The 16,796-nt window shown below is 41.0% G+C and overlaps 1 protein-coding gene across 2 annotated transcripts in view; it reads left to right on the top strand.

The window, feature by feature from the left end:
* The first annotated feature begins 239 nt into the window (after positions 1-239).
* The window catches only part of LOC102696834 (putative methyltransferase NSUN7), a 54,164-nt gene continuing 37,607 nt past the window's right edge, over positions 240-16,796 (top strand). The window contains exons 1-3 of one of the 2 annotated variants that reach the window (XM_015345981.2): positions 560-646; positions 1,603-1,664; positions 6,690-7,021. In XM_015345981.2, coding sequence (XP_015201467.2) covers positions 6,724-7,021 — 298 coding nt within the window. In that variant the 5' untranslated portion in view covers positions 560-646; positions 1,603-1,664; positions 6,690-6,723. Of the gene's footprint in view, positions 647-1,602; positions 1,665-6,689; positions 7,022-16,796 lie in introns of both variants that reach the window. The other variant, XM_015345980.2, reaches the window with a different exon arrangement.

Genomic DNA, 16,796 nt, shown 5'->3' with positions numbered 1-16,796 from the left:
CAAAATTAAATTGTATTATTCCTACACTTTTCAAAGATCATCACCATTTGTTTTGAAATGTTGTAGTTTAATGTAACGATTGCAAGGATAAACTCAATAGACAACAACTGGAAACTTAAGAGACTTTATTTCCTTAGGCCCCTCCCATCTCGTACATGACGGGGGGGCTGGGTTTGTAGACTGTTTCCATAGCGCTGGAAGCTCGACGGTACCAATAGGCAAAAACGGGGGGGGGGGGGGGGCTTCCAAAACTATTGAACTGCTTCAGCCTACAAAATAACTGTGGACCCTCTTCTAGGGCTAGCAGGTATAACTTCAGAAATCAAAACTTAATCCAGTACCCGGACTCAGTGAACGGCTTCTGTCACGCGAGCATGCGTGGCCCGACATCGTGGTGTTGTTCCTACCCCAGGGCGCAGTGGAGCAGTCTGTATTTGAATAATACCGTGTCCAGCGCGGCGAAGGGAGCGGGGCGGGGCTGGTTGTCCCTTCCCTCCGGCACCTGCGAGAGGAGCAGCGGCTCGGCCGTGATTTATTTCAGCGCCTAGCGGAGCCTCCGCTCAGCGCGATGAGAAGTGCTGCTACTGACACTTGAAGCACCCGAGTTGCGTCAACTTCTCAGATCTTTTTGAAGATACGCGTCTGGGTAAGGCTTTGGAAAATCCCGTGCAAAAAGAGACCTGAAAAGGGGACTTCAAGTTAAAAAGCTGCCTCATTTGTGTTCACTGTTCCAGCTGTGACGAAAGTTTATTTTTGTAATGATAACACTACGTCAGTAATAATAAGAGTTGTGCAAGTTACAGGTAGCTGTCCGACTCTGAGCAATATGTAAGCCAGTGTTTTGTTATTGTCTGAACATTTCTAGTGTGTGAATCTCTTAATCCACCAATTCTTGTTTTTAAGACCAATTAAAGCAACAACTATGTGTACTAGAAAAGGTATCGTCATGTAAGTTTTCGGACATATTCAAACTGCAATGTATTTGGATCTGAAAACTATACTACCAGAACAAAAGCGATTCCTGTGCTGTAATTCTCCGGTGAACCCACAGCAACATAACCTGTAGGATTCTTTAGAAATTGTAATACAAATGCAAATATTTTTTCTGTAGAAAAATCGTGACATTTCTGAGATACCTTCGGTTTATTCTCATAAGGGCTGCATTCAATATTTACCGATGAAACTGTACAAGGAAATAAATAGAGTGGTTAGGAACGGTAAATGTTTTCCCTATTGTAATTTAACTGGTATGGTAATCAATAAAGCGAGCAAACGTGACATAGTTGTACTTTGATTTCAGCTGATGACGTATACTTTAACGTCCGTAGTATCGTGAATTAAAACTTAAAAAGACTTCTCCAAACCGAATTTCTATGTCAAAATATATGGCTATGCACACACAGGTATGGGAAAGTTGTTACTCTGCCTTGGAAAAAGTTGCTTCAAATCCACTTGCACAAGTTAAATTCCAATTTGCTCGCATATAGGCCTCAGCAACTTAGATCAACACAGCACTCTACCAAAATAACCCGAAGGCTGCTCCTACTGGGACTCCAGACAGCATCACAACCTTTTCCCAGATGTTTTTCTTTTCATTTACAGCAGACTTGTGGCACATCTCCTAAATAGCAAGCCAGTTCTTTTTTTGAAGCAAGTTAACAAAGGTAAATATGGAGTATGACTTCTCTAAAGCTGTCTTCCAGAGTCTGACAGTAAAATACGTTATCATGGAAGAGTCTGGCTTGGATAATTCTGTCACATGCAGAGTAGGGCTGGTGGCCTAACCGATATTATCCAATGAAATGAGACATATTCTTTTCTAAAAAAAAAAAAGCATTCGTGTTTTAGTTCAAGGTGGGAGCTGCGTCAGCGTGTGTTGGCTGCAAGGGAACAAGTAAAGGTTTGTTCTAGGCTGAAAAGAGAAGACAAGAAACACGACGTTTCAGCTGTGGAGCCTTCTTCAGGTGTGAATTCATGTTTTATACCTCCCTGTGAGAGCAGCAGGTGGGACTGGCACAGATTTTTGCTATGTGTGTGTGTGTGATTGTGGGTGGCATGGTGGCGCAGTGGTCTGTGTGGAGTGTGTATGTTGTCCCTGCTTTCCCAGTGGGTTTCCTCCAGGTGCTTCCAGATATACTGGAAGGTTATTTGGCTTCTGAAAAAATGGCCCTGGTGTGAGTGCGGACGCGTCTGTGTCTGTGTTTGCCCGGCGACGGACTGGCACCCCTTCCAGGGTGTACCCCACCTTGTGCCCATTGCTTGCCAGCTCCCCTCTGACCCCAGATTGGAAGAAGTGGTTCGGAAATGGACGTATGGATGTGTGTGTGAGTTTCAGCCAGTTAATAATGTTGCAGTCTGAGTTCTAGAGGGTCGACACAAGCTTTTTAGGCACTAAGTGACTCAACTGGTAAAGACTGGTGCCCAAGCGCCAGTTGAAGTCTGGGTCATGTCACTGGCTGGCTGTGGCCGGGAAATAACTGACCAGAGCAACTCTTAAATGGCTGAGGCTCTCTTCTTCAGCTCGGCTGCCCCTCTAGCCTCTCAGGCTCTTGCAGATGCAGTGCTGTCAGCGAGGGACACAGCTCTTCTCCAATTGGTGCAGAACCTCCGGCATGGAGGCGTAGATTTTCAACTAGTGAGCAAAATGTTAGGGACGACTCTGCCCTCCTGTGTAAATGTTTCCCCGTTTTTCCCAGACTAGTGGCAACACTTAAATACAGTTGTGATCATCTTTGCCAAAGACTTCTTTTAAGTTCAGGAGCTGAATAACAAAGGGAACAAATGAGCGGCAGAACTGTTTGTATTTTTAAAATGTGGAATATTAAACTTTGACGTGCAGACGGGTGGAGGAGGAGTCGGACAAAAGTGCAGATTACACTTTTGTCGGTGTTCCAGTTCATACGCACCTGTGGGGCGCTAACTCAGGCAGCCAGTGGACAGGGAATGGCACGTACCGATGAAGCATAGGCAATTGTCCATTAGATTCATATTGCTGCTAATGAAGCTACAGTACTTCAAAAAGTCTGACCTCGAAAGCCCACACAAGTGCCAAACCCACTATGCTAAAAGGCCAGCCCCCTGCCATGGAAAGTGTCATGGGGAATGATGTCACTGTATCTTTATGACTGTGCATTGTTAGTCCTGGGATCCTCTAAATTAATTCACAGAATTAAGCATGGGCGCCCACCCCTTCTAACGAAGTTACCTGCCATTGTAATGTTAATGGTTTATGAGATACTGTATAATAATACATTTTTGGCAATTACTTGCCAATCAATTCTTAGTGATGTCTTTCCTTATTTTAGCAAGTGGTAGTCAAGCTTTTCAGGGAATTAACTAAATAACTTACAAAGTCTGTAAACTAAACTGTTGCACTTTGTATTTGAACTTTAACTTGTGTTCTGCTTCTTAAAGGAAACGTGTTGTTTGTAGTGAATTCCAATTAAAACTTGCACACAGTACCATCCGGTCCATGCTTGGGGTGCTCTGACTTGGTGTGGGATGACCCCAGAAAAAGATAGACATTATAGACTAAGTTTAAAGATCCAGCAATTAAATTAAATTGAATTTAAAGAAAAATGCAGTTGATTTCTAAGCTTGAAGTTAAAGTAATTTAGACAGGTTGTAAAGTTCTCTAATTTTGTCATCTTCAGTATTTGTGTTGTAGTGTTTAATCTCATGGCCTCTCACCCCTCTCCAGTGTTACTACTTATACACACTCTTCTTAACTTGCCATGTATATTAAAACACCATTTTTTTAGTTTCTGTACGAAATAGGTTGCACTGCTGTCAAACCACAATGCTTTGACCTTGCCTGCTGTCATATTCCTGGCTGGGTGGTGATGAATTGCTTTTTCAAACTTTCTTGAAGTGTCGAAAAAAGTTGCAGCTTGTTGTGCCCAGTAAACTCCCATAATCAGAAGGGAAAACAATCATTTTCAGTCTCCGTTTAGTCCTGCTTATTGGTTGTCAACACAATTGGACATGAGTAAAAAAAAAATCACTTTTTTATTGCATTGGTTCAATAAGAACTGCTCTGTAATGACTTGTGGTACTATAGAGAGTCACTTTCTCCCCAGAGACTTCTGAGATATATGGATAGATACATTTTGTCTAGAAAATGAAATTACAGTCGTCTGCCTTTATAAATTGATTTTACTAAGGAAAAATAATTATGTTTTTTGACAACATTTTCTATCGCTTTAGCTTATGAAGCTTTGCCTTCTTTGCTTTTACATAAACTTTGATTTACAGTTTAGTAGCTAAATAAATCTAAAATTTCATCCAGTCCAGATGCTCTTAACTACCTGGCTGGGAGAGTATTCCCAATACTCACAACTCTTTGAGTACAGAAATGGTTCCTAAATTGTGTTTCATTATTATTTAAGGATTTCCAAATGATTTCCCAGCAGTGCTGAGTGAAGAAGAAATTTTCTGTCATGGTCAAATTATGGATGGCTGGAAAATGTGATTTTAAGAGGCTTTACTGGTTGAAATTTGGACTTTCTAATATAAGCCAAGTCTGAGATTGACATTCTCCATCCGGAAGTACCATCACCCTTGTGTGTCTGTGTGTTTTAGTGTAAAGCCATGGAAAAAACCATCTTAGACTGAGACAGTTGTTTTCGCTACCTCAACCTCTTTCAAGTTCAGCTATTCATTATTTACAATGGCCAATCACACAATCTTCACTCATGCTTAAATAATGGAGAAGCTGCAAATGATTGTTTTATGAACAACACATTAGAGTTCTACTTTCACTGGAACTGAAGTGCCATACTAAATCATACTTAAAACCCATTTTAATCTAACTTTTCCTGAGATTTATTAAAGGTGAGAGCAAAGTCAAGCAAAATTACCCGTGTTCTGTTGTTAAACAGTGCTGTAAATTAAAGGTGTGAATTATAGGGAAACTTTAATTACAGTGCAGTGCCTTGCAAAAGTGATGTCCCGGATTACACTACAGTATACAATATTATAATATTTAAATTATCTTTACTCAAAACTTGATTGCTCAGCTTGATTGAATAGAATAGAGTGAAGGAAGTTAAATGTCAGCCAAGACGGTCAAGTCCAAAATGAAAATATGCTCATTCAATAATTATTAATTCCCTTGAGTCAATACTTGCCGGAAGTCTCTTTGCCATTAGGATGGTGCAGTTTTCACCTGTTCTTCTCCGCAGACGTGCCGAAGCTTCGTCAGGCTGGCTGGGGACTGCTGATGGATAGCAATCATTTTCAAGCCTTGACACAGATTTTCTGTCATTATTCAAGTTAGTAAATGGGCCGCTGAAGGACTTTCGCTTTCTTCTTCTTGCGCCAGTGTAGCTTGGGGTCGCAGTCCTGCTGAGTGGCGAATTCCTGTCCCAGTCTGAGATCTTTAGCAGACTGAAGCAGGTTTTCCTCTCCCATCCATTTTCAGTCTTGACAAGCTTGGCTGTGGGGATGTGGTTGACTGGGTAATAGACTGGATTGGGTTTCTGCCACGTGTAAGGCTTCTAATTTTGTCTCGTCGTTTCGCAAAATTGTTTGCCACAGTTTGGCGTTATTGCTTAGGTGGTTAGACTCGCATTTTGCCATTCTGCCAGAAAGGCCACCTCTGGGGAGTGAGTGTGATATTGCTGTATATTTTGTCCTTTGACAGCCACTGAACTCTGTAGCTTCTCGGAAGTCACCGGGGGCCTCGCAGTGGCGTCCCCTAAACAGTGTTCTTGCTCTGCTGTTCAGCATGGCCTCGCCAGTGTCTGAGTGGTCTGTCACACTTCACAATGATTGATTTCACTGTGCACAATGAGATTTTTTTTTTCACGCCTTTCTCCTGATCTCTGCCTTTCTACAGCTTTATCCCTGACGTGTTTTGAAAGCTCCTTGGTCTTCGTGGTTAAATCTTTGCTTGACATTCACTACCTGACCGAGGGGACCTTACGGAAATGGATGTATTTGTTCCGGGAAACACTATTACTGGACACAGACACAGACAATAGTTTTGTGCACCTGAATTCTATTAGGTGTCCTATAACAAAGGAGATGGATATGTATGCAATCGACATACTTAAGTTTTATGATTTTTCTTTGCAGGTTGTGCTGAAACGTAACTAATTTTACCCATACGCTGTTTAACTTCCAGCCTTCAATTTTTGGTTAGAAATAGTCATTTAAATGCATATTCATCATGTGTACTTAAACAAAATGGAACGTCATTGGAAAGAGGTAAACACAATTGCAAGGCAATGTACTAAACCCATGTGTGCATTAGGTGGCCTGCAGCATACGTTCAGTGCTAATCGTTAAGAATTTTTGTTTTCTAGTTTAAGCCATCTAGAGTCTAAGAAGTATCCTCTTTGCTAGTTTCTTCATGTTTTAGGATATTATTAGGCTTTCATTGAGTAAGTACCTTTTAAAGCAATGTGGAGAGTCTGACTTATGAGCTCTGAGGGCTGGCTGGAAGAAGCTGGGATCACAACAGGCCAGATCAGCTTTTCCTAATCTTTCGGACAGTTGCTGGCAAGCCTGCAGACTTTATTCATACTTGCCAACATTGGGAGCATTGCTAACCCTTCTATTCAAACCTTGGGTGTCCCAGATACCAGCAGGTGTCTCCTTCACCTTTGGAAAGAAATAGTAAGAAAGGCAATATGACTTGTAATGCCTGCATTCATTCACCTTCTTCGTCGATCTTGTCATTTCAGTCGAAAACGGCTGTGACCGAGATCGGAGAGCAACATGGAGCCCCGGTCTCAGAGTCCTGAGATCGGAGCGGAGATCTCCAGCTTCGGAGACCTGTCCATTTCTCACAAGGTGGATCCTTCCAAGAAGAGCCCCGCGGTTTCAGCTGAAAGCGGTGGCTACCCGGACTACGTCTACGTCCACGCCGCGGCCATCTTCTTCACCATCCACGTGGAGAAACCCGTTGACCGAAGGCTGGTGAGGTACGGCGACCAGATCAGCTTCTCGGTGCCTGAAGCGAAGAATGAAATCGCTCAACATTATGCTCATGAGCTGGCCTTCAACGCGCTGAAATGTAAGTGACTGGAGTTTACTGGACTTGCAACACTCGGTTCCACAAGAGCTTTTCTTATTAAAACCCTTTATAATTGCACAGTACATAGGCAGGGCTGTGACCCAGGCTATTTTCTTCCTTTCTGTTGGACAAGTGAGTGAATTGCTCATTGCAGTGATGTGCACACATGATTTCCAGGCAGAGAGCTCAGGAGGAGTTAATATAGTCTGTCATGGTTTTCATGTACTTCAGGCTGTGATTTCTGTGTTGCTGAAAGCTCTTCTTGCTGTGAAAGCCCCCTATTAATGTGTAAGATCTTCTTGTCGACCTCTTCTTATTATAGACTTACTGAAACACAAGTTAATTTAAACATGTTCCCTACAAAACACAAGTACACTTGACTAACTTGTGAACTTTGTACAGTCTTAATGAAATCAAACTCCATCATGTCTTTGGAGCCTAGATATACTAGATAATTTAACAAAGGCCAAGCAAACATTGCATATAAAACAGAACTGTCACACTATTTCAGAATTTAATTTTATAAATTTATTTTTCTGACACTTTTGTCCAAGGCAACTTTCATTTGCACCTATATACAGTATGCAGGTGGGTGTTTTACTATTTTACAATTCGGGCAAAGTAAGACTCCAACAGTAGTGTCTCCTATGAGATTTGAGCCTACAACCTTCTAATTACAAGTCCAGAACCCTCTCCACTGCTCCACACTGCTGCCCTTGAACCTTTTCTTCCAGTCTGGGATGACAAGCATAATAGTATCTGGCTAAATTGTGTTTCTGCTCGTGGTGGTAGTATCAGTAAGTTCTGTATGGAAGTTGTACAGTACTGTGAGAGGCAAAGGTTCAGAAGGGGGTGGAGTAGGAGAAAGCTGGCGTGAAAGGAGATGGTGACGTGCATGTTTTTTTCTCTTTGAGACCATGAAGGCACTTCAGTAATAAACCAAAAACGACGCTACTCTGTTGCCGGATTTCTTGACACTTCTGAAGTGCCACACGAAGGCACATGAGAGTTTGGAAAGTGTACAGAAGGAGACAAATTCATTCCTGCTCCCACAACGTCTGTGATAAACTATGCACACTGCCGCGCTGTTCCTGTACGTTTACGCATTGCCTTCTCTGAAGGAGTATTATTTGAATGGAGTTAGTAACAGAGGTTCGGGAGGATTACAAGACCCAGTTTTGGCCGATCCCAATCTTCTGCGTGCAAATACAGGTCTTTAGACCACTGTCTCTCGGTGTTCAACACCCCTCTGCCATTCCCTGTGCAGCAGCTCATTGGCTCATGTGGTGTGGGGGGTTCCTTCTGCCTGCAGCCTGGTGCTCAGTCCTCAATAGAGATTCTTCCCACCTTTGCATTATTGGGGTTTCCCTCTATCTTCTGAAACAGTTTTGCGTGGTTTTTTGCACAGACTGTTTTGGAATGCTAGACATACTGTACATGAACTCCATTTGAACATCATGTTTGGCCAATGAAAAGGAAGAGTGTTGCAAACGTGCAAAAGAACAACAGTGAACATTGCACAACTCCTGATGTGCAAAGCTGGGAAAGATTTCTTTAGAAGGTGCTACAACTGCAGGATCCTACCTGGCTTTTGAACCCGCAACCTTTCACTCTGGAGTCCAGAGCTCTTTTCTACTGCTCCACACTGGTACTGGTTGTCTTCCTTTCTGTTGGACAACAGCTGTTTTGCTGATGTTTATTGAGTATTTAAGAATAATACGTTTTGGCTTCAACCCGTTGGGTTAAGAGCCTCCTGGCCATAGGATGAGGAGGATCAACCCCCATTCAGAGAGAGGAGTAAACCAAAGGGCAGCTGCAAAGGTGGAGATGGGGTAGAGGCAGGATGAATACCAAAAAAATGAGAAAGAGGAATTTATTTGCCTTCTATAAATGTACATTCAGATTCTTTTTCACGCTGTTCTCTCCAGATGTGCACAGTACAATAGGCAACGCCACACAATGTGCACAGTACGTTACAAAAGGGTAAATAATAATGACAGTCACAGCCAACCAAAATGCACAACATAGCACAACAACACACAACCGGTCGTACAGAACAATAAACACAGAGGACAGTAGGTGCATGATGGTCAAGGTAGAAAGTGCAGAGTGCAGAAATACACGCAGGAGTTATATATAGCAAAAGCTGGTAATGATTAAATGATTATAATTTAAACCAAGTGGGAGAGTTTTGGCTTATCTTATCTTGTCTTATCCCTCTCAAATTCAGTTAGGAACTCAGATTTACGTTTTGTTTTTTCCTTGCAATTTTTGCCGACAGTTACTCTCTTTCACCCAGAAAAGCATGCAGTTTGAGCGTTCGAGTTTTGATGGAAAATATTCACTGCATTTGTTTCAAGAAAATGAGCCATTTTCCAAGGCACTGTGTCCGTTCTGCTTTCTCAATACACTTTTGCAATGCACAATCAATAACCACAGCTCTGTCAGCCAAACCCAGCCGCGGGGTTGTTATTTGCTGCAGAATAAACATTATCTCTGTGTCACATTGGAAACCTCAACTGCACCCCCATTACTGAATGGCAGTGAGATTCAGTATTGATTATCTGATGATTCTCATTTGTTCTGCTCTTGATTGGAGTCTTCCTTATGGAAAAAAATATAACTTTAGCACATATTCATCAGACAGCTATGAGAAAGCGACAAACTACAAGGAGTAGTTTTTAATTAAAAAAAAGCAATACCCAGTCCAGGGAGACTCTGGAGGGAACGTGACGTGACAGAAATTAACCTTCAACGTTTGCTCTTTCCCACTCCTCTTTCTCAGGTGCTAGTGCGTCACTAGCTAGTCTTGCTAGTTTGAATAATATTCTCTCAGTTGAAAGTGAATATAAAGGATTCTTGCAGTGCAGTTTACATCTAATTCTTGGCAAAAACAAGAAGAATAATGTTCTTAATAACAAAAACAATAAACTAAGGTGGTCTACATGTACATCTTTTATAGCTGTGCACAAATATACATCTGTACTTCACTAAGGATGACCCAGATAAGGTTATTTTAAGGTTAAATCTTAACACCTGTGTAATGAGTGTACATGAAATTCAAAATGAAGCCCGGAAAAAACCTTTACCCCATTCATTTTGTTTTAAATATTGGAGCTCAGATAGGTTTGAGAACTTGCACTATCGTACGTGTTTTACTGCTGTGGTGCTGTATGCTCTATTTCTATGTTGTTCTAAGGGAAAAAACAAAAAAACAGCAAATATTTAAACTTTTATGATCTGAGTGAACACATATTATTATTATCTGTTAAAAGTTAAGTGAGTGGATTACTGTAATCCTTTAAGCAACCAGTAAGATCTCCAGATGTGCTGCAGAAATAGATGATGCTGTGGTTCTATTATGAAAGTTTACCAGGTTAAATTAAATTGATATAGTATTTTTGTAGATTTCCCATGTTTGTACCAAACTGATTCTCTGTTTTTGCCTTGGTTGCCAATGACTTTTTATCTTGCTAAAGAACTAAAGCAAAGTACAACATCAAATTTCTTTGTGCTGTAGAAGCCCCTTATAAAGACCACCAGCATTATGTCTGCTCATCACAGGAACAATACTGAAAACTGTCAATTGATAACTCCGTATGAGATTTTGTTGTGTGACAGATTTTAGCTCGAAACATCATTACCTCTGGGGAATATCAGAATAAACAGAAAAAAACGTTCACCTGTCCCAGCATCTTACACTTCACCGCCTTTGTTAGGAGAGAGAAATACATGAAGCAAAGAGACAGGTTGAAGAAAGTGACTTTCTTTAGACTTGAGGAGGGAGTACAGTGAGACTTAACCTCTTCACCCACTGCGAAACGGGCTGGGGGGTGTGTTTGTAATGCCAAATGTCATTTACATGTAATCGTCCTGTGTAGAGGCAGAGACACACGGAGGTAACCTGTGTTTTGAGGCACTCAGCATCTGGCTGAATTGAGCATGATAACGCAGACATTACATTCATAATATGGGCAGGGGCCTGCACCAGTGTAGGTGACTGTCCATTCAGGTCAGTGTTCGTGTAATCTGACCAAGGTGATCTTCGTTTGGCCATGTGTGGATCCTGAGGAAGAAGCTGGACTCTCTGTAGACAGAGATGGCGGGGAGTACCTTGTAGTTTCACTGAAGTCTATGTTAATATACTCACCTGGACGTTTTGGCTCAGCAGGCAGAAGGCGTTGATTCAAGCCTGGCAAAGTCCTCAATGTGTCTTGAGACAACCTGGTTGGCCTGCTGCCCCCTTCCCCTTTGCAACAAGTTTTCATTTCTACTTTGTCGTACTGGTGAAGGCGGCAGGTGGTTTTAACCCAAGTGTTTCTGTTCTTGACAGAGTCAAACCAGGGGACTTACTTCAGCCAACAGGTACAGGTAGAAACCAAAAGGCTATTCAGACGAGTGAAAACAGGAGACACCCTGTTACACAAAGGGATGTGGGTGTCTCTACAAACAACCTGACCATGTGGTTGACATAGATTTTCTAGTATCTCTGGGAACATGGCTTCATAGATCATGAATCGGTACCTACAGTCAAACTCAACCAATCAAGCTACAAGCAAAGATTTCATCTTTCTTGTGTTCCTGATGTTTTGTTTTTCAGTCAGGACACCTAAGCTAGGTCAAATACATATTTATTCTATACCCCTAGGCTTAGACGTCTTGGCTTGAGCGAAAATAAAAGTCTTTGGACAGTTAGCCAATGGCAGACATGACCATACGCCTGTCCCAGTGATGGGTCCCTGACAGCTCCCTCTAAAATGGGAATGAGCACCTCCACAATCACAACCATGTGCCTTACGCTGTTCTCAAAATCACATTGATGACCGATGCACTCAGACACGCCTGGGGTGGGTCCAGTTTTGTGGTTGCCATTTCCATGCCTTATAAAGCCGAAACGTATGTCCACTGTGTTTGGAAAGTGCAGACCTCCTATCTCAGTCAGACACCTGCAGAATTCATAAATAATTATCATGCTTTGATTTCAGAAGAAATCATGTTGGAGCTTAAGAAATAAGTGTACTATAATGCCTTCAAGATTAAGGAATTGCTGCAGTCTTAGTGAAGCAGTCAGACTCTTATTGAAAAGTGAAATCTCTAAATCTCTTCCTCTGTTCGAGAAGAAATGCCCGTCTCTGAAAAGGGTGTTTTGTGTATTTTATTTCAAATAGGTTTTGCTTGTGGATTATCACACCGTGCCTAAGAGTTGAAATTAGATCTGTTTTAAGTGGAGCTTTCCTGCTAAACTGAAGAGGTGCCGATTCCAAGCCATGCATTTAGAATTTGCCCATTTGAACGTATGCTTGTGTGCTCCGAAGAAAGAAATGAGTTGTTCCTCTTCTGCTCGCCTTCTTGGAAGCAAGGCTTTTGAATAAGGTTATTTTGTGGGCAAAAGTTCCATTTTCCTAGAACGTTCCAAGAAAATTGAGAACCAAACCAATATATATTTTTGAACTGAAGGGTTATAGAGCCAGACGAATCTTTTCCCCATTGATTTAATAATTCACAGAGCCGCTGCTTGTTTGCACTGATCAGATCATTTCAGAATATCTGAAATCACTTCTGTGTTCTATCTCAGAACTCCATCGGAGATGCATTATGAGATTTTAATAAGCTCTCCACTTATTATAGATGGGCTGTTGGCATGTTGTTGACAGGAGCAGAGTTTTTTTGTTTGAAATCTGAATAAAATTTCCCACTGAACAAGCGACCACAAAGCTATTCTTTCAAGGGAGAACCCCTTAGCGATGACTGAAAGCAAGAATAAAACTTGGTGAGATTGATTCTTTCAGACGCTACTACTGAGGAATTTAGTGAAGTCATTTATTTTTTCTTATGCTCAAGTTCGTCCTGGGCAGTATGTGATATTGGATTGTTTTTTAAGCTAATGTTATTCTATTATTTTAGCCATAAAAGTGTAAAGATTGCTGTGCTGTGACTTATGTTGTAATTACAAAGGCACAGTTGGAGCAGAGGCATTGATTTGTGTTCTGCGGAAAAGGTTCAGAGAGTCACAGATCTTCACCTTTCATCTGCAGCCCTTTTATTAGATGAGCATGGGGTGAGATTCAAATCCCTCTTTTTGCCATTTTTTATTTCCTTCTCATAATGTGTTATACTGTGCCCACGTTTATAGGATATTCACCTTGCATTATTAACATCCCCATCTTGCTCTATTCCCATCCTACACTTTTACACTCAAATGCACAATGTAAATGAAGTTTTGATCAGCGATGATTATCGAACCTGACAAGCCTTTTGAGAAAGTGGTTCACAACGTACAGTATAGACCTATTTACAACATTTAAAGCAACCTCACAGTCAGTCACACAAGAATACATATTTGACTCTGTGAAGGGTCTTAATAATTGTGCAGAGAACTGAGTTTGTTTTTCTTTTCCTCATTTCTTATACTGTATTTATTTTTAGTATACCTAAACACTGAACGTAAGCTTCAGATATTTTGATTATTCTGACATCAGTGTATTACTTGGCATTTACACTAAAAAAAGGAGCTTGGTGTGTATTTAATGAAGGCAAAAGAATTGCTGAAATTTTGTAGCAATGCTTTCTGCCCTCTGTGTTGCTCAGTAAATCTTTAGTATTTCTTACATGATGACCTTTACCAAGTGACCTACTTTATTTTTAGTGTTGGTTAAGCTTTTATTTCATCGTGAAGTTAATTGATAATTGCAGTTGCTTATTGCTGTGTACTGTAAGGAGTGTTTATTGATGTGGAAGGCATGAATCACTTGACACTTATCCCTTCTTTAAACTGTTTTCTGTATCCCATGCCCTAGTCAGAGAGGTTTTGACAGCTTTGATGTCTTCTCTGCCTGTGGTTTTTTCTCCCGTGCTTCAAAATAAACAGGAATTGACGTAGACAGGTACTAATCGATTGAAACAGAACGTTTCTCAAATATAAACATGGAGCAAATAAGGTTATTAGATTTGATCAAACAAGAAACTTGTCTTGAGGCAAATGTTGAACTTTATTATGACAATTTATGTAAATGTTCACATAATGCCCAGAGATATCTATTAGCAGCCATTGTTAGCACAATCTGTAAGCATTACAACTCACATTGGTCGCTAAGGATGATATTTAGAAAAGCACTTAAATAAATATCAATAAGGGCAATTGTGAACACGAGTAGATACATCAAAGGTAACCATTGCCAGTATTTTTTGTTGATGTTGTTTAATAAGGTTTCCAGGTGTTATTCCATTGATGAAAAGAAAAAAAACTTAAATAAGAAATTACAAACCATTCAGGTTTCGAATGCAAGGTTATAGAAGACCCTTTTAGAGACAATCAGAACATTACTCAGCTTGAACAAAAATTATCTTCTAGATCTCGTCAGCACTTATTAATACAACATGGACTGTGATGAAATACTAGACTAGATCTTCATCAGTGCATTTTTCTATTAATGTACTTTATTGGGGCTTTCTGAAAGCTTTTGATGATGTGCCACTATGAATTCGGAAATATAAGAATCCAAGGTGGTGTACGCACATGGATTAAGAAATCACCTCCGTCTGGAGTGAAGTCTCCTGAGAGGCACCACAGCGGTCAGTTTTAGGATTACTGCCTTTCCCAGTTTGCATCACTGGTCTAGATTCTGGGTAATATTCTATAAGGCCATAACAGATGGAGTTACAGTAGGGTACTGCATCAGCAGCACAAGCTGTACAGAAAGGCTGCGTGTTTTACTTATGTGAAGAGACACATGGCAAATTAAACTTAATGTCAATGAATGGATGGCATTACAATCAGGCAAAACAGAATGCACAGTTTAAATTTAACATGGGTCGTATTGAACAAAAACTATCGTATGGAAAAAAAATGACGATTTACGTTAACTTGTTGCTTTCGTCATATAGAGAGTGTGATTGTGGGGAAGCAAACGAAAGACTAACATAATTGTTGGCTTTCTAATTAGGAATGTGATATTTATATCGAGGGTAGATCTATAAGAATTTACAAGGTACTGGTTAGATCTCAAATGGAAATTTTTGTTCAGTCCTGGTCACCACCATGCTTTTAGAAATATATTTAAAAGGCACTAATTCCTGATGTGAAGGAGAGCCAGATTCTGACAGATAAAGGGGGACTGAAATGTTTATGGCTGAAACGTGTTGACTTGATTAAAGTATTCAGGATCCTGAAGGGCATCAGCTACAGCAGGTCATGATCAGCAACAAGGGTGAGGAAATACACAAGAGAAAAGTAGGCTGAAGAATACTGGCGACAGAAGACAGGAGACACGTTCTGTACACAGGAGATTGTAGAGGTTTAGACCCATCTCCCTTGCTAGGTTGGCGAAACTCACTGGAAGGGATCCTATGAGAAATGGCCTTGTGGATTTCTGGCTCATTAACCAGCCAATCTAGTGCGATGGACTGCACGCCCCGCGTCTCATTTGTGTCCTTGTTATGTTCTTGTGAATGATTGATCTGAGCGAGGATTTGGGGGATAAATATCCCAGCTGGTCAGTTGGCCAGTTAACCATCACAGCAGACACCTTCTCCATGCATGTCAGGAGGCAAAGGACAGCCTCAGTCACAGCTGAGGACTGGAGCTGACGACTGCGGTCCGGTTTCTGAGTGGAAGCCCTTGATCTGATTTTTTTGAACAGAGAAAAAAACCCCCAACAACACAAGAAAGAAGCTCATAAAAGAAAACGGGGGAAAAAAAAACACAATTAAAAGGTAAAAGCTTGTCAAACAGGATTTGTAAAGAAGAAAGACAATCGGATGTCCTAGCCGACAGAGGTTTGGCAGCTGCACCGATGCGGTCTAACTGTTCGATTTTCCACTAGAGCAGTGTCTCCAAACAAGTGCAGTCATGTATGATTTAAAGTCCCGGTCTCCCAGGAGCACAAGATGGATTTCCTGGCTGTGGGTGCAGCTGACATCTCCTCCACTGCTTAATAGAGACCTGATGATCGTTGCCGAGCAGGAGGTGTCTGGGTCTTGTTGGCATGATCATGGAAGCTATGTCGGAAAGCTCGCCAGTTATACACTTCCAGAACTGGAATTAAGCTATCCTCCTAATACCTTTGGCTGAAAATCCCAGTAGTAAGATTTCAAAACGGGCGTTGTCAATGCAAAAGCTTTAGGATGTTATATGGCTGCCTGCTGAGCTTTTAAAAGTCATAAATACAGTACCTAGCAAATAACTTCAATCGGAGGTGAAAGGATACAAACCACTGGCCTGGGACACAACAATAATTTCTTGTGATGTGAAGGTTGCGAAACAGTCTTTTTAAAGTCGATCTTCTTACAAACTCTTTAATGTCTTCTGGGCAAGCGTTACAGAAGCCGTAGCCAATACTTGGATGGATTTAGCCAAAATCATCTTAGTAGTTGTGTAATTACCATGTAATTAATACTTTGGTTATTACTCATAACCACAGTTAACTTAGAAAAGCCTGGAACAGGAGATTAAAGACTTCAGGCTTGGTCTTTGTGTACCTCTGGGATACCTACAGTAGTCTCAGAAAGTTTTAAGTGGAATTCAGTGCAGGACTGCACTTTGTGACCTAGTTTATGGTATACAGGAAGGCGTGAAGCCTTAACAGTATTTAAACTGTTATAAAATACTATAACATGTTATAAATATGTGAAATATTGCATAATAACATGTTGGATAACCATGAAGTGTAACGGTCTTCTCTAATTGAAAAATGTCTCCTGGAAAACAAATAAGAATAAGATCAGTCCCTTCACATGGATTCCTTTGCATCATTTGTATACCATCTACAAGATCTAT

Source organism: Lepisosteus oculatus, chromosome 1 (genome assembly GCF_040954835.1).
Source record: "Lepisosteus oculatus isolate fLepOcu1 chromosome 1, fLepOcu1.hap2, whole genome shotgun sequence".
Taxonomy (NCBI): Eukaryota; Metazoa; Chordata; class Actinopteri; order Semionotiformes; family Lepisosteidae; genus Lepisosteus; species Lepisosteus oculatus.
Note: the sequence above shows the minus strand (reverse complement) of the source record. Positions and strands in the feature narration are given on the sequence as shown.